At 45.8% G+C, this 18,725-nt stretch overlaps 1 protein-coding gene across 1 annotated transcript in view; it reads left to right on the top strand.

The window, feature by feature from the left end:
• The first annotated feature begins 6,488 nt into the window (after positions 1 to 6,488).
• Positions 6,489 to 18,725, top strand: part of SIAH3 (siah E3 ubiquitin protein ligase family member 3) — a 41,532-nt gene continuing 29,295 nt past the window's right edge. The window contains exon 1 of the mRNA XM_036383471.2: positions 6,489 to 6,873. Within this exon, the coding sequence (XP_036239364.1) occupies positions 6,739 to 6,873 (135 nt within the window). The 5' untranslated portion in view covers positions 6,489 to 6,738. The remainder of the gene's footprint in view (positions 6,874 to 18,725) is intronic.

Raw genomic sequence — 18,725 nt, 5'->3', positions numbered from 1 at the left:
CACATTTTTCAAATGACTAAATACAGATTTGGAAAGGCTACACGTGCATCTTGGCAAGTGGTCATCTGTGGGATCTATGAGCCTTTAGCTGACAGGAGCTGGTGAGACCCTCAGATAGTGAAGGTGGCCCCTGGTCTCACCAGGACTACAAGGGAAGATACTGCTGTAATCTGTCCCAGAAACTCTTATGAAAAGTGATTGGAAATTTAGAAAAGGGGTCAGAAATTCAGTCACTTGTCCAACCATTCCCAACTTGAATAATTTATCATTCTTGTGACCCAGAAGAGCAGGGACTTCATTTTGTGTTGCTGAGTCGTTTGGATAACAGCCCTCCACCTCTTCCTCCATGCCCTCCTCCTTGGTGGGGGAGTCAGGAGCAGCAGTACCTGGTTCATCAGGGCTCCTCTGCAGCCCCAAAAATCTTCTCACCATTTGACATGAGCGCAGCGAGTTTGTCTCCTTTCTGCTACCTATCCGTTCTCTTGCACGTCCCCATGCGTGTGCCTCTGTGTCTGTTCTAAAGCAGCTGGACTGAAAAAAGCCCACTGGGACTCTGGCAGGCTCCTAGGGAGGCCCCCAGCATCCTGATTGCACACCACACTGGAGCTGAGAGCACACTAAGGAGATTAAAGGGCAGCAGCACAGCTGCCACCAGCCTGCATTGCCGACTGCCGCTTCCCCTGGCTGGGCATGGCTCTGGGAGGAAAGAGAGGGCAGAGACAACCTCTCAGGCAGGCCTCCCAGCCACAGGAAAGCTCCTCATCCCTTAAAACCTCCTCAGAGTCAGAGGCTACCTCTGAAGAAGCTGTTGCTCACACTGTCAGCAGGAAAAGGAGTCTCCTCCGTGCATCATTTCTGGCTCAGGAGCTTCTTCGCTCCATACGGTCCCTCCACCCAGCCGCTGTGGCCTGGGGCAGCAGAAGTCTCCGGTGGGCACTGTTAGGCTGGCAATTGAAAGCAATAGGTCTTTATGGTAATTTGGGCACCAGGCAACCACTATGAATAGGAAATGATGGCAGTTACTTTATTGAGTAACAGCATGAAAATGTGAAGTGCCTTTATTGAGCTGCTGGCTTGCTGGTGAGAGTTAAAGGAGATGCTCTCTCGGGTATAACATTTGCAGAGAAGTGGCATGAGATACTGCCATAAACTCCTCCTTTAATAAGCGAGCAGGGGAAGGCAGAGAATACCTAATGCAGCTATGTGAAAGGACAAAATTAAGATGGTAGAAGCAGCAACATTTTTCCCTCAGCAGCAGATGTACCCCAGGGAGAAATTAAGAATTTCCCTCTTGACCCAAGAACTAGAAAACTCATGTAGTGCTAATATTAATGTAGGAAGGATGGCTTTGAAAGGAATAAAAGAAAAACACATCTTGCCACAACAGTGCCCTCCAATACCAGCAAGAAATTTAAGTCTCTGCTGAGGGGAAGATTAACAGGGAAGAGACCAGCTCAGCAGCTGTGCAGTGACAATGCTCTGCAGGTGGCCAGGGGGTACAGAAATGACTTTTGCTCTGTGACAGATGGGGGAGACCTGGCCCAAGTGTGTAAAAAAATGGCAGTGTGAATCCCCAGTTATTCCAATGATGGTGTTGGATTGCAGCGTTGCAAAGCAGCTCTGAGGGCAATGACCATGCACTGTTGAAGGTGAACTGCCCAGGGGAAGCAGAAAGGCAGCACTCAGGAAACACTGGGAAAATGGCAGAGTTGCAAAATTGGCTACAGTTCAGCAAATTCTGTTTTCTCACAAGTTTTGAAAGATTGTCTGTGGCATTTATCACTGATATCTTAATTGGTGTGTTATTTAACTGCTTTTGATAGTTCTTGCCCAATGAAAGCTGTTCTTCTGAGAAAATAAAAACTGTTGAGACATTTAGGATCAATTTCTGCTTAAAGCATGTGTACAGTTCCAGTGCAGCTATTGCTTATATCAATAAATGTAGTCAAAATGGATTTCTGAAAACTTTTTTGGCAAAATAATTCACCACAGATAAAGAATTTTGGTAAAGCAAACACCTTCTGACAACACTTTGCTTTTGAAAAAAGACAGATGATTATTAAATAAGAGAAAAAAAATCTGCTTATATTCTCACCTCCCATCATTGCAGTCACCCAATAAGATGAGAGGAGGGAGTAACCTCCCTGCATTTTTGGGGGAGATCTGTGATTGTCCTCCATGCCCTCAGGCAGCTCTGGCTTCCTTGTAGCTGCACTGATGTTAAACCTGCCCTGCAAGAAAAGTGGAGGTGTGGAATGGAGACCCCAAGGAGTGGACAGGTCATGCTTGTAACCAGAGTACCATGATGTCTCTTTGCTTCTGTACTCATTGATGGTGAAAAGCAGATCAGGTTCGAGAAGAGAGGAGAAGGGGGAGGAAGAGGAGGAGGAGGTAGAGAAAATACACTGAGAAGCTGCAAGAGTGACCTGACCTTGGGCAAGAAAGGTGCTTTGCAAAGGAAACACTACCTGTCTATTTGGTTTAGTGGAGGAGGTTTTGGGTAAAAACTGAGTCTTTACATGCAGAAAGTCTGTGATGGCAGAGATTGCCCCAGCCCAGTGAGGGAAAGCATAATGACTTTCTGGAGTCAGAAGCTCATGTAGGAAAATAATTCAGACTGAAAATATTATAAAAAATGCTAGTGGTGAAGATACATAATCTTTGGAAGAACTTAGCAGGAGGTGCCACTGGTGTCCTTCATGGGAATCTTCAAAGCCAGACTTTTTGGAAAGAATGGGCTCCAATCAAAGCACAAAGCAGTCAGTGTGAAGAGACACAGGTGGTGATCCTTGTCCACAAGTCAACTCAAAATGCCATCTCTGTAGTCACTACAAGGTGCTGGGCTGGGGCAATAATTGCACTGGCCTAGTGAGACTTTTCGTATGTTCTTGCCTAAAAGGACAACAAAAAAAATTATAACAGTGCAAAAACCTCTCCTCAAAACCTGCTGTGAGAGCCAGGAGAGCACATGAAGCTTTGTACATTGTTTGGATCCAAAGGATGCAGAAAACTGCCTGATGTCCCAGCCAGGTGGCAGGTCAGATTGGCCTGGCTCCTTTCTCAGGGAAATACAAAGCGTGGAGCCAGAGGATGCCCTGCATGAGCCAGCCTTGCCAGAAATCCTACCAGCACTCAGAAACATGGGCAGGCTGGTGAAGGGTCTGAATGGACACTCATGATCCCCCCAAGCAGCATATGCTCTCCTGTTTTTGGGATAAAGACTAATGTTGGTAATGTGGCAGGTTAGGTTTACTCTATGGCTGTTGAAAAGAGAAAGCAGCATGCAGGAAGGTGACTCCCAAAAGTGCCCAGTCAGAAAAACAAACAAATCTGGTTGAAACCCAAAATCTCATGTTGGGTTTGGATGGAGCAACCCATCTCCCAGGCTATCATCCTGCCAAGTCACACAGTGCCTGGACACCTGAGGTTTCCCAGGAGGATTCTGCTTTCACCTTGGCAGCTCAGACTGAAAAGCTGGACAGCTATTGCTGCTGTGGTTGGGTTTTGTGCCTGGCTGATCCTATTACCGTGCAAACCTGAGGCAGCTGCAGCAGCAGCTCAGTGCTTAGAGCATTAAAATCCCGTGCGTGTTACAGTGATGCCACTTGAGCTGCTAATTTGGCAAAATCTGGATCCTAATGGAGGGTTAGCTCATGGACTTCTGCCACTTCCCACTTGTCTGCTACAGAATTAGCCATCTTGGAAGTGACAGCTGCAGTCACCAGAAATTTGCAGCCAGCAGTGAAATGGGGTTCACCAAGTGCCCCTTGCAGGTGAACTCGTTTCCCCTCTCTCTGGCTACATCCATACAGCTAAATAATGACATTAAGGACCCATTCCATGGTGTGAGACCAGATGAGTCAGCAGACATTGGACTCCTAAGCCTGGGTGAGACCACCATGAACTCAAATTAGTGGAGTTATGCTGGTCTGGAGCCTCTGTATGTGAAAGCAGAAGAAAGAACTGGATCCATACCCACATGCCAGATGATGGTACTGATTCTTTGTTTGCAAGAGAAGTTGTTTGCACAGCCAGCTGCTGTGTCTTGGTGGATGCTGGGTCCCTCATCAAGCAGGTATTAAAAGTGTTGGAATGCAGTAAGCAGGTGCTGTGTGGGAATCTTTGGACAAAATGTGGGCAGTAAAATATTTTCCAGATGTGCCACCATGAATGCAAGCTCATGCACTGAGCACAAGTTATCTTCAGATGCACTGAATGCTCATTTTCATCCTTCCCCACAAATATTGGTGGCAGACAGATGCTCCTCAGAAGGTCACATGTAGCAAGTATGATGGACACAGATGCACACAGGGATTTGGGCACTGCAAAGGTCCCTCACCCATCCTTGAATGTGGTCTTTTTTTGGAGAACAACAATCTTTTCTGTATACCAGCCCAGAGACACTAACACATTTTCAGGTTGAAGATGATCCTGGGTGCCTGTGGGATCAGGGATACCTCTCCTGCCAAGCCTGGAGGGCAGCTGGGTCTCAAGGGGGGTGGATCACAGAATTGCCAGAGCCCTGAGTTTAGCAGGGCTGCAGGGATGGGGGGTTCCATCTCTGCTGCTGGATATGGTGGTGCTCCCAAGTCTAGGCATTTAGTCAATAGTCAAACAGAAATGATCTCCACTGGAATAACCAGTGTAAATAGCAAGGACCTTTAGCTCATTTATGGCTTTGATGGCAGAATATTTCCACTGGTAACTTGCAGACTGAAATTTCCTGGTATCAAGATTTGTGCAGCTACTAACTACAAATCAGGAAAAAACAAATAATAACTTGCTGGAGGCTCACAGTTACTTCGGGAACAGAGAGAGAAAGAATACATTTAGGCAAATCGATTCACTCACTAGTCCTCAAGTCTGTCTGAAAATATTCTCAAAGTGTCACTCAGCACTGCAAAAATTATCTCATGTTCTCATTTACAACCAAATGCTAGGAACTGAGGGATACATATTCCTCCAATCCTCAGCGGTTTTTTGGGGGTTGTGTAGTCAGCTGTTGCAGCATTCACAATTTTCACTTATTTATCTACTGAGGTCTTTTTCTTTTTTTTTTTTTTTTCATGCACAGCCTCTGCAGTCTGGCAGAGGCAGGATTGCAGTATTGATTTAGGAAGAGGCAGTTGTGACAATACAGTCCCAGGCTAATTCCCGTGCTGTATGGGGGCTGCTCTGTCCGCAGCAGCAGCCTCACCCCCAGCATGGGGCTCACTTTTAAAAAGAAGAAAAAAAATGAAAGAAAAGCTACTTTTCTCTGTTCTGCTTTGAAGGGGAAAAGGATTACCAAGGCTAAATAAGCCATCTGAGTACTTAGGCTAGCAAGCCTAAATAGTACCCTGATAGGAAGTTCTGGCAGAGAGCTAATTAAATTAACTCTCTTTGATTTATTAACAAGCAGAGCAACACATCACACAGGATTGTCCCATGAAATTAATGTGCTTTCTGATTCCTTAGCTGCTTCAGCTCAGTCACCTCCCAGCAAACCCAGTTACGGGGACTCAAGTTAATGAGACTCAATGGCTCGAGAAGGATCCCTGCCCACCAGCAGAGATATGCACTGGTAATAATACCTAAAAGCATGTTTACTTTCGTTGCACTTCCCTAATTCCTCCTTAATGCCTAGGACTATCTAATGGCTAATTCGTAATTTCCTGCTCACTGATATGCAGATGAACGACAAGGAAAAGCCTTCTGCATGTTTAATTATTCTGTTGATTTAAAAGCCACTTTTCCCTCAGTGCAAGTTTCTCTGTGTGTGTGATGCTCTCATGCATCACATATTTCATTATTTTTAGAAGCATGCTCTGTGCCTTTTTATGCTCCCATAGTTCCAACATCCAGTAATTACCATGTTTTGTGTCCAACAGACCTGATCTACCAGCAAGTGTAAATCAGGAAAACATTGCTGTCTCTAAATGGAGTTATTCCAAGTTACTCCAGACCTGAGACCTGACCTCTCCTCTTTTCAATGATGGAGAAAATGTTATTTGTGTGCTGGGACTCTTGTGAAGTAGCAGGATATAAAATTTAGAAAACTTCAGAGCAGTGAAAATCCAAATTGAAGCCTGTGATTGCACAGACAGTAAGAATCTATTTATGTAGCAAGCTCTACTTCTGCTTAACCCCTGCAAGGAGCTGTAACTCTCTTTGCATATTTGATTTTTCTCCCTCAGTAAAACATAGTCTGCTTAACCTATTTTTGCTATTTTGCAACAGTTTCACTGGAGGGGTTCTTCCCTGCGCCTTACATTTAGCTTTGCTATCTGAGCACTCCTTTGTTAAATTAAGGTAATTAATAAATGGAGATGTTAAGCAATCAATTTTGCCTGCATATCTCCACAGCCTTACGTATGACTGGCTGTAATCACAAGATAAATGCAATGTGCTGATGTATGGTAATGTTCAATAATACATTCTCCACCAGGCTCAATTCATCAGGGAGTTTCTGGAGGGGAGGCATTTGTTATTGGCTGTCTCCGGACCTCAAGGATAACATTCCTGTCCTTTCCATTGGCCGCCCCGCTGCTGCAAGCCTCTTCCCGTCTTATTTTGATGATGAATATGAAGGCATGCTAAGCTGTGCCAGAGAGCAGCTCTCGCCGACTACACTCCCACCCCGGGCTCAAGGACTCCGGAGCTCCCCGGCTGCTTCCCCTGCCCACTGCCAGCAGCAGCAGCAGCAGCAGCAGCAGCAGCAGAGCAGGAGCAGCAGCAGCAGCAACGCCAAAAGTTGTGATGCTTTTCTTCACCCAGTGCTTTGGGGCTGTGTTAGATCTTATTCACCTGCGGTTTCAGCACTACAAGGCAAAGAGGGTTTTCTCAGCTGCCGGGCAACTTGTCTGCGTCGTCAACCCAACACACAGCCTCAAGGTGAGTTAAAAATATATTTTCTCTTCCAACATCTCCTCGTCGTCCCCACCGCCGCCACCCGTGATTCTCCACAGGGAATGAAATTGTGCTCTGGCAGCAAGGGGAGAGTGCTGTTAACACATTGCAGCCCTGGCAGAGAGGATGTTTGCATTGTCTGAACGCATGATTCCCTTTGGAGCAAAGGAGAAGCAGCCCGCTGCTCCGAGCGACCGTGGGAAGTCGCGGCTCCCCCTCCCCAAAGTTTCCTCCTGCATTTCGCCCACACGATGAGCGTGCATGTTGCAAGCATTTAGTGAAAATGATTGGAAAAGTTAGTTGGATGAATTAACATCCCTTTCTAGTCGAAGGGTGCTGTGTGGTCTCCCATGCTGACACCCCAGCACAGAGGGATGCTGCCAGGCGGTGGGGAGCAGGAAGAGGGGGGCGGCAGGAGAGGGATCTCCTCTGCTGCCGTTTGCAGAGGAAAACCGGCTGTTTCTGTCTCCTGGGGGGAGTTGGACACATTCCTCTGGCGCTGAAACTGTCCTTAAGCTGTTTGCAAGGTGAATCTATTTTAGGAAGGAGGATACATTTGCTTTAATGCAAAACTATTTATAGTCCCCATAAAAACATTTCTTTTACTTGCACGGTTCTGAATTTTCACTGACAAAGTGTCAACAGCTCCATCTATACCGGAGCCTTCATGTTTGTTGTAAAGAAGGAGCAGCAGGGGGAGAAAGCAATCAGGAGGCTTTAATTACTTTATCACACTAGTGAATGACCAACTTTAATGAAGTGGCTTCTGTTTTGTGAGAAATCCTTGCTGACCTGACTCATGAGGTAGCTCTGCTATCCTGATGCAAGCTTAGAAATTAATTTAATTCGGGACAACTTATTTTTGGCACTGCAAGGGTCCCTGGGAGGTACTTGGAGGGGGCTGTAGGAAGCATCTTTCCCGAGCTCCTGGTCCCTGGGACGTCCATTGATGGGGTAAATCCCTCTTCAGAATAGCATCACCTCACCAAAAAAAAAAAAAAAAAAAAAAAGGAAAAGAAAGGGCATGTTTCCCACAGTCATCTTTCCCGTCTCAGGCTGTGCTTAGGCAGAAGGAGATTGTTTCTAGCAGGGCGCCGGCTCCGGGAGGATTTTCCCGCAAGGCTGCGCTCTGAGCGCTGCCGGCTGGGGCACGCACTGCCCGGGGCTGAACCGCTGGGGTGCAGGCTCGGCTCTCCCGGCACCGAGCTCCTCACAAGATAAGTTAAAAACACACAGCCCTGTCATTATCTGAAAGAGTCTGGTTGTCTGAATGGGTAGAAGAAATAGCTGCATTCCTAAGTGCACGGGGAGATTTTGTCAGTGAATTCTTCTGTGCTCAACCCTTTTATGAGACTGTCTCCTGCTACCTTCATCTATCATTTTAATTTTATTTTGTTTTTAAGTGAGCAGAAAAAAAGGCTTTCAACACACAACAGGTCCCAGCACAATTTCAGTGCCAGTGGAACTGTCTGATAAGGTCCCATAAACACACAGGGAGATGACTATTGCTCCACTGTTACATAAGACTAGACCCAAGTTTATCATTTCAGGTCCTGCTGAGTTGCAGGTTTGCTATGGTAGGAGCTGCAGCTGTGTTAAGCACATAGGGCACTTCATTTTACTAAAATCCCCTGTGCCCAAGCTCTTCACTTTTAAGACTGAAAGCCCTGCAGAAAGATGAACAATCTGAGTCCTGCTGTGGCAGCCTTTGAATGCAGGCATTGGAAGCAAATTCTCTTGGAAACAAACAGGACACTCTAGGAAAAGGTCTGGTGTGTCAGTGAAGCCCCAGTAAGAATTGTCATAACTGAGGTGGGAATTGCTCCCCTGATAAGGCTGCACTGGGAACCCAAAGGCACAGGAGCCTATTGAGACACCATTCAGATGAGCAAGCTGATGAGAAACCCTCTGCTGTGATAAACCCCTCTGATTGTAGAGTGAAACGTGCTGTGCAAGTGCTCCAGGTTACCCAGGTCACAACCAGCCACATAAATATGGTGGGCTTTAGCCCTGATGTGCTCCCCAGGTGTTCAGCTTCCCTCCAGCTGTGTAAGGAATGCATCACCACTTTGTGGCAGCATCCAGAGGAGATGTGGGGATCAGGTCCCTCTGTGCCCAGCATGACACAAACAGTTGCTCACCCACAGCAGCCTGTGGGCCAACTGGAGCCTGCTGGCTCCAGGCAAGCAAGGCACCTTGCCCAAAGCCTGGTGTCAGACTGAAGCCAGGTGAACGTGCTTCTCAGGGTGCCCATTTCTCCCCCAGGGATGCACAGGGAGGCTGTTGTTGCTCTCAAAAGGCATCTAAGGGACCATGAAATGTGAAAGGGCCAAAGTTATTTTTCTGTGGTGATTTACAGTATTATGACTACTTTGATGTTTCTTAGTCTATTATTTCTAGCTGGGTCTTTTCAACTGTAACATTTTGTTGACAGCTCCCAAATCTATCTTAACAATTGACAAGTGGAGTGAAAACTGTATTAAGGTTCGCGGTCGATGAATACAAACCTGCTAGGAAACAAGGGCTGGGAGCAATGTAATTTCTCCCCTTTTTCTTCAAGACTTAAATATTTGTGCTTACTCCAAAATCATAAGCCCTTTGCAAAGGGATTACTTTATTCTGTATCATCTCCACAGTGCTGGTGCAAGGGGACTCCTGACTGATTGGTGCAAATGATGAATGACAGGCATCACACTTTGGTGTCATTATGCACATTGACATCCTTCACACGGGCCAGGTCTTCAATCAGTGCCAATACACATAACTTCATTGAAGTCAATTGCTGCAGGACCTCCGTTTTCACTCCTTCCACCCAAGGGAGTGCTCAGGGATGTAGTGGGACTCAGCCCACACAGGAGGATCTGTAGCTGGTGATCACTTATGTGTATCAGAGATGTGGCATCACAGAAAGCACTCAGTGAGCGGTAGAGGAGCCCTGGTGCCCTCCAGGGAAGGTTGCACCAGCTTCTGCTTTCACAGACCCACAGCCAGGCCAAGGGGGCACTCCTGTAAAGTTATGCCAGAATGCTGTCATCATCATCACAGCCTGGACCTCTGACAATGACCAGAGCCTGTCACTTACCTCTTCTTTTAGGAGAGATCCAGAGGTTGGTAGAGAAGCACACACTTGGAGAGAACCCCATGTATTTTTTTCCCACTGAAAGGCTCATTAATTGGGAAGGCTTATGAACATTTCTGTGTTTCCTAAAGGGCAAGATGGAAAAGTGTCAGTACAGACACCTCTATTGATCTGCTGCTATTTTTCCTGCACTCAACAGGCAGACATGGGTGACTCTAAGAAAGAAAGACAATTTTGCAACTGTCCCCCTCTGTTTTGTTGGTTTGGCAGGAGTATGAACGGGAGGGGGTGTTTGTTTTGGAGCCTTTGTCCTTCTTGCCACTTTCTGCTCTTTGTCCTCCTACAAAGCTTTCCCAGACATAGCAGCATCTCACAGTGCTATGCTGGGATCAAAATTCACTTGCCAAGCAGAGAAAACCACTTACTTACCACGCTTCTATAGGTCACCTTCCTCGTCAATCATATTGTATCCATTACTTTGTAACCTGCCTTCTTTCAAGCATGTGGTCAACATGACATCTTCCCTTGGAGAGACAGAGCTGGGCAACAGAGCTCTCTAGCCAAGTAGCTGCTCCCTCCAAAGCCATAGCAATTAAAGGAGCAACACTTATGCTGCTGCCTGCAGGTCCCAGCATACAGGGAAAGTTTAAAGGTTCTCCATTTGCATGGAAGAAATGGGCAGGGTTTTCTCATCCTGCAGAGGTGAAGCTCTGTGAATTCTTGTCCATTTGCCCCCTGTCAATAACAATTCTCCCCAGAACTGCAAACTGGAAAGAAGGTGAAGTTGAGGGGGTATCCTCACTCCTTAGCATCAGTCCCTGTCCCAATAGCCAGGCAGGGGACAGCAGTGCAATCACATTCCAGACAGGTGCTGATGCTTCATGAGATGCTGCATATGGCTGAGTAAAACAGATCTTCTTCATTCAAGGAGTTACTAGCTTTTTACACACAATTTTTATTTCTTTGGGGAGCATGAAAACTGCTCTTTTAAATGATAAAAAACTGTGTTTACGTTACTCTTGTAAAAACACCAATCTCCACCTCTGTAGGACTTCAAGGAACTTGTTGAATTACAAAAAAAAAAAAAAAAATTATTCAAACAAGGTGATAGAATAGTTCAATCTTAATATTCTAAAAGGGTTGTAACATGGTTTATGGGTCCAAGCTGTCTTTCAGCTAGTTTTTAAAGCAACAAGCAAATCTGCTCTGACTTAGGGAAGGGATTTGAATCCTGTTATAACAGTTTGGCTCTACACCCAGTGCCCAGCCAAACAGCATTGTAATCCACTTTATCCCCAGGAGGATTAAAGTGCTAGGGTGCATTACACCCCCATGAGATCTATTTACTGGTGCAAGGGAGGAGAGCAACTATGAAACCTGCTGCTAACAATGCCCAGATGCCACTGTCTCAGCCCAGACAACCTCAAATCTCCCATGCAGGGCTGTGATTTGGGGACAAAGTAGCATTTGGCCCCAATGTCCAGCAGAATTTTGACAGCTGCAGTGAGAGGATCTGCAAAATGCTCTGCTACCTGCAAACCTGGGCTCCTCTGCCTGTTTCCCACCCCAGCTGTGAGCTAGGGCTGTGTGAGCACTGGGCACCTCAGATTTGAAATCCTTTTGTAGGGATGTGGATAGCAGCAGGCAGGGCTTTGTCAGCCCTGCCTCTGTTTGAAGGAATTCCAGCTGACCGGGTCACCCCAGGAGGCTCGGTCTGTCCTGAGATGTGACTTTATGGGTGCCCTGCAGACAGGAGGCACAGCAAGCTCAGGCAGCTCTCCCTGGGGGCTCTGCTGCCTCCTGGCCCCAGAGTCCCTCTCTCCAGAAGCCATTAACCTTTATCCTGCAGATCCATCCACCTGCAGCGCCGTGGGCCACGGCAAAGGGCAGCACAGGATTCACTGCGAGCGCGCTGCAAAGCGGGACAGCTCCTGCTGGTCCCACAGAGTAACAACCATGGTGTCTCTGGGGACAGGGAAGGAAAGAGCCCCCACCTCAGAAGTTTCTGTGCTCACAGGCTCAGGCTTCCTTCTCCTCACCTCCCAGCCCAAGCAGAAAGTCAATTACCACTGTTAACTGGCCCTGCGTGTTCTGCTACAGCCCTGGAGGGGGATCGAGTGGGCAAGCACTGAGTCCTTTCCTACCCACATTTGATTTTGGGAGTGAATTTGAGGCAGTAGCACAAGGGGTAATGGTTTTAAACTGAAGGACGATCGATTTAGATTAGATATAACGAAGAAGTTTTTTATGATAAGGATGGTGAAACACTGGCAGCTTTCCCAGAGTGGTGGTTTATGCCCTGTACCTGGAAACATTCAAGGTCAGGCTGGACAGGGCTCTGAGCAGCCTGCTCTTGTTGAAGATGTCCCTGACTCATTGCAGAACTAGAACTGAACTAGATGGCCTTTAAAGGTCCCTTCCAACTCAAACTATTCCAGGATTCTCTGATTCTATATTAAATCTGACCTGCTTGCAGGACATTTGAAGTCAAATGTTATGAATGGAAGACAGTGCTGTTATTTTAATATTAGAGAAATGTCTCTCCCGTTGACAGGGTGTTTGACAGCAGGGTGAGGAGTAGCCATCAGACACTGCCACACATTACTTTGTAATCCACCCACTCTGATATGGCTCAGGAATATCAGGAATTTCTCAGTGGAGCCCTTTGGATTAGACACAATAGCTCAGGTAACTCTCTCAGGAGAAATACTGTCCCAAAGGAATTGCTGTGACTAACACAGAGGGTGCAGAGGAAAAAGGAATGCTTTAATACAAGGCTTGATTACATGAAATCAGTGGCAAGGTCTCAGTCTGCTTCCCAGCAGATCAAAGGCACACTGAATATGGTCCTGCAAGTCTCTGCAGGTGCTAAAATGTCCTCAGTCAGGTTCCCAGACACCATGAATTTTGCCTCAAAGTCAGAATTTACAGAGTGCAATTTTTTGTTTAACCATTAAGATTCTCACCTTGTAGCAAAGAACTCCCAGCATATGTAGCTGGGTGACATTTAAAACCTTCATTTTTTTCTCAGTAACAACCTGAGCTTCTTAAGTAATGCAAGAAATTGAGTTTAAAGGTAGCACATTGGATCCCAAGAGCTCTGGTAAAATGAGGGAGAGGAGCTGCTGTGTCTGTGCCCTGCCTTCCTGGGACTTCGGTGCTTTCTATGCTGTTTAAAAGCCTATAATTCTTGTTCTGCCTGGCTCAGAGCTGAGACTTTGTGTCTCTTTTGGCACCTCCAAAGTCTTCCCCCTACAACAGGAAATTGGCACCCCTCAACTGAGTGCTCAAGAGAGAAAAACTGAATCCTGCAATAATTTCACTGGGTGGCAGTGGGGGAAGGACAGTATTTATGCAGCTTTACTGGCAACTGAGTGGGGAAGTGAGGAGCAAGGGAGGATGCAGCCATGCTCTCCTGGCTGCATGCTGCTCCCCTGACATGGTGACCATGGGAGCAATGACCACGATGGGCTGCCCTTGGCGCCTCTTGTGGCATTGGCACTGGCACACATGGCATGGCACAGGATGGCACAGAGCCATGGTTCTCTTTGGAGCCCCTGGAGGTGTGTGTCAGGCAGCACATGAGCCACCAAAAAGGAGGGAATTCCTTTGGAGAGCTCCACAAGGTTTGGGCATACACTGCGCCTGCCTTTGCTGTGAGTTTTGCAGCAGAACTGAGCAGAGCTGAGCCACTTCAACTTCTGATGGAGCTAGAGGAAGCTGTTTGTGTCTAGCTGAACATGACAGCAACTTCCCAGCCCACCTCTGTCTGCATGTGGTGTATCTGGAAGTAAAAGACATGGATGTTCATCGTTGAACACCTTATCAGACTGCATTCTTTTTCTTTCTTTCCATATCTTGCCTCTTTTTGTTAAGTATCTTTTCTTCTCTGCTCTTGCTCTTTTTCATGTTTCCCATTCCCTGCTGTACCAAAGTCTTAAAGCAAAAGGTTCTCCTCATCTGTCATTCAAAAACCTAATTTGGGGCTTTTCTTGCTCCTGCTGAAAGGAAAGCATCACTAACTTCACTGCAACTTTGGATGTCTTACTTTCCTCCAAGCTGTTTCAGAAGAAATCACAATCATTCAATCCTTGATGTCACCAATTTTGCTATTGACAGATGAAGTTTCACTTTAACATGATCACAGGCAAGACCAGGAGAGCTGCAAAAAGCAGTGAAACATTGTGTCACCAGCTGTGGATGCAGCTGGCAAGGGAGCCAAGGGCTTTACATGCCTGCAAAACTTAATTGCCATCCTGCACTGGCCTGGAGCTCGAGCAAGCAGGTCCAAGTGAAGGAGCCACAGCCCTTGCTGTCCACCCAGCATAGTGAGACATGGAAATGATCCCACCAGCTCCCCAAAGAGAATATCTGCCCTCTGCTTTGGTGTGGCAAAGCAAATCCACTTCCAGCAGGGATTTAAGCTGGTGGTTTCGTGTGCACGCCGCCAAAGTAGACTCACGTCCCTTCTGCTTCCACGCTGCAAGGGCAAGCAGCTGGGCAGGGAACTGGCTCAGCTGTTTTTCAGAACCTCACACAAAGCTCTTACCCCTTGGGATTATTTATGGCTGTGCTGAATGGAAAAATTTCTCTCGTGCATGGAGACTTCCTGAAAATTGCTCTGGGTGACCTGCTGCTAATAACCACCTGCAATGTTTCTGCTCAGCTCTCCCAGAGCATTCTCCAAAGAGGGAAGAGGGGAAGAGCATCTTGGCACTGCCGATAAATTTCCTGACACGTGTGCAGTGTACAATCTGAAGTACTTTTATTTATTTAGAGGCATTTCTGAGCATCTTATATAACATTAATGGATTTATCTTTAGCTCTCCCCTTTCGTCTCAGCAATACCATGAAAGCGTCACTGGAGGAGAACAGCAGAGACCTCTGAGTACTTTGTGTGTTTATTTTGGTGTTCTTTTTTTAAAAGACAGAAATGTTTGAAACAACTTTGGGAAGAAATTAACCACCTATTTCCATGCCAGATGCAGTGCTTTCAGTTCTAATCTTCTCTTCCAGAGCAATTTCATTCTGAACTGATCCAAACTGAAACCCTTTTTCACTTCCAGATTAGCCTCCTCAGTAAAAAATAAATCATTCAAACAGCCTTAGTATTTCACACATGGAAATATTAGGGTTCAGAGTAGCTGATGAAGTGCCCATCAGCTCCTGGTAAATGCATAGCTGAGAGGAGACACGAGTCCTTGTGAATATTTTAAACACAAGATCACACACTCTTTCATATCAAATGCCAGCTGAAATGTAAAGAGAAACAGAGAAATGGAGCATAAATAAGACAGAAAAATATTAAATTGGTAACATCTCCTTGTGCAGAGCACAAATGCTATAGATGAGCAAGGAGGCAGATGCTACAGAGCAGAAAACCACATCAGCAGAGGATGAAAATGTTCTTCCACTCCTGGAAACCACCATGTGGAAAATAGGCAGAGTAATAAGCCTAAAAATGGAGTAAATGACCACCACACAGGGATTACACAGGGCAGATGGGGTGAGGGGGTGGTTACAGGCACCTTCAGTCTTTGTGAAAATGAGAGTCTGAAATGGGAGCAGCAGGATGGTGGCAAGTGGGATGATTGTGGCAGTACCCCAGCCTCAGCAGGAGTGCTCGGGGCACAGTGTCAAGAACATGCACAGATGGAAATAGATGGATGTTTTGCAGGATCAGACACTCAGACATACTTGTTCTGAAAATTATCAAACTCAGTCCAGCAAAGGACCATATGAAAAACCTGCTGGAGTTCAGCAGACTTACCCACCTCTTTTCAAGGGCTCAGGGCATACTGAAGACACTCTCCTCCTCAGCAGGGATGTCTGAGTGCTGCATTGCAATGTCTGCCTTGCTGAGGGCACCTGGCTGCACACAGGGAGGTGCTCTCTATGCTGGTTGGACTCCCTGTATGAAAAGGCACACCACAGGCCAGGGGAGTCCAGGCTTTGCTGGTAAAAGGAGGGCAGTACTGTGAGTTCCCTGCTTTTTCTGCCTGAGAGCTGAGGTTCTCTCTGTGGTGCAACATCCTTAGGAGTCCAAGATCAGCCACATTTCAAAGAAAGACTGATTTTCTTGCCATCAACAATCAAGGAAGCTGGAAGACTAGCTTGGGATGGATATGTCATTTTTGCCTAGCTTAAGTTAAATTAAATGAGCCCCTCTGGTACCCTACAGTTCCTTTGACTCATGCAAAAGGAAAACCAAGCAGGATAGTTATCTCCTTAAGACAAATCCAAAAGTTTGGGCACAGTAACACCAAATATTATGTTCGCTGTTTCATACAGGTTCAGGTAAGACAGCTTCCTTTCCACTCCAGAAAAGAAAGCTTTTAGGGAGATTTCAGATATAGCAAAAAATGTCTGGCAACATAACTGAATGCTGGAGCTTTCAATTTATTTCTACTACAAGAAACTCATCACCAGGAAAAAAGTAGGGAATTACTTTTTGAACTAGTTGACAACAGAGAATTTCAGGCAGAGTGAGTGAATAAAGCATGGATTTTATTACCTTTTCCAAGTAAGACAGAGGGACAAAGGGCACCTACATGGTAAATAAGCTGAACATGAGCCAGTAGTTTACCCTTGGGGCACAGACCAGCCTCATCCTGAGCTGTGTTAGCAGGACTGTAAACCAGCTGCAGTGCAATTTCTGAAATCGCATCCACAACTGCCCGGAACTCCTTTCCCACCCAAAGTGTTCTGACCCTGCAATACTCTATAAAAACAGAACTTGGTGCTAACAATGTTAGTAATGTTAGTAAAATATGAGTTAGTGTTAATACAGGATAAACACTAAATTGAGAGTTTTTTCAAAGGACTCTGATTTAAAGCAGGATTGAATACAACATTAAATAATTTAGAAGTTTTCTTCAAGAAAGTATCCATTAATCTGAATAAAAAGACTTGAACTTGAAGCAAGTGCAGCAGTGTAAGGGTGTTGAGAGAAATTTTGAACATTTGCCTCAACAGTGACCAAACCAAGTCATATCAGAAAACTGTATCTGAAAAGAACAAAGAAGGCAGACAGAAAGTCTTGTGGGTTGCACTTGGGAATCCAAGGTGCAGCACAGGAGACTGACACCAGTGAAAAAGTATGGAGCTACAAGTATCTGGTAATTTAAACTCATCCAAAATGTGAATCCTCATGGTGGTCCAAAGCCCAGAGACATCACCAGCTAATTAAATCAGTCTGGACTGGAAAGGAGGTCACTGTGGCAGATGAGGGATGGCAAATGACAGTAAGACATACTCCAAAATATGCTTTGGGACAAGCACCCTCATTTGTAATCACAAGCAATGCTAAATAAATTCTGACAATGAGAAGACATTGTTCAATATCTACCAGAAAAAACTTTGTACCATGGCAGAAGTGTAAACATGCTCCTAAAGAGTGCTGAGTGGAGAAAATAATGTGGAGCAAGTCACATGGAGAAAATAATCCACTTGGACAAATCTTCCTCTCATTCTCCTTGTGGGATGGCTTCCAGCAGAAAGAAAATTCCTGGGCTTATTCAATTAACTGCTTCATGATTACTTTCCCCCTGTGGTAGAATCCCTGATGCTTCAGACCTGCTTTTGGATGTGCAAGCTGTGTTAATTTGCTGTGCAAAGAGGCACAAAGCAGAGAGGTTACTTAGGTAGTGTAATTTCTGTTCCCTGACTGGATTCTGGGTCTGCTCACAGGCTCAAAGGAGTCTGTTTTTGTTTGTCTTTGATCACTGAAAGCCAGAGGTGCAGGATGAAATAGCATCACTAGAGGTGAGGAAATGCTGATTTTCCCAGCCTTTTTAGGCCAGCTCATGTTTTGCAGTATGCAAGTCTGTGGGTGACCTGTGTTTTGTTGGGGGGCTTTATTGGAGGGAAATATTGCCAGTCCCCATGACTTTGTTGGTTCCTTAAAGGCTGTCATAGCTCTGCTGCAGCAGCAGCAGAGGGGGAAACAAGCTTGGTCCTCAGGCCAGCTCCAACCCATTTCACAGGCTTTTATGGGCTTATTAAAATAGTTTGCATTTGTATGTCAGACTAGAGAGACAGCTGAAATGCTGCCTTGGCAGTGGCTGTGTTGGTCCTGGAATCAGGAATGTCCTAGGCCACCATAGCAAGATTCACCATAAGGTATCTGACAGGAGCTCAAGAAACAGGTCCTTCAAAAATGTTTTGTTTCAGGTTTGTTGGCTTGGGAGATATGTTCACATCTTATTTTCTCTTCTCACACTCCTAGGAAATAGTTGTGATGTGGTCAGGGTGTTGTCTGGCTCATTCAGTTTCTTCTTTGTCATCATTCTGGCAAACACTTTTTGTGGAAGTCTTCACCCCTGTTAAGCCAAGCAGTGTCCCATATAAATATTTCCCTCAACACATTAACTCAAGAAGGTTAAACTTCTCATTATTTGTGCTCCAGGGAGTGGCTGAAAATACAAGTTTTTCATAGCCACATGCCAACCTCAGCAGAGTGCAAACTCAAAGAAGGCAGCAACGCAGCAGGAGCACATTCCTTACAAATAGGTACGTGTCTGCCTGCAGACAATTCATAGCTGTGCCCAGGTCAAGATTTAAACTGTGTCAGGAAAACAGATGCAAATGCTTGCAGTAATTCACCCCATACAGCCGAACTGGAACCCTTTGTCCAATTACTGTTCCTGCCTGGAATCTCAAAGGTCTAAATCACATGGGAAATGATACAGCTTTAAAAGAAAATTCAACTTTTACTGAGTTTCTTCTGTCATAGAAAATATTTCGAAAAAGAAACTCA

This window comes from Molothrus ater, chromosome 2 (genome assembly GCF_012460135.2).
Source record: "Molothrus ater isolate BHLD 08-10-18 breed brown headed cowbird chromosome 2, BPBGC_Mater_1.1, whole genome shotgun sequence".
Lineage (NCBI taxonomy): Eukaryota > Metazoa > Chordata > Aves > Passeriformes > Icteridae > Molothrus > Molothrus ater.
The sequence above is the reverse complement of the archived record's forward strand: the minus strand, read 5'-3'. Positions and strand labels throughout refer to the sequence as shown.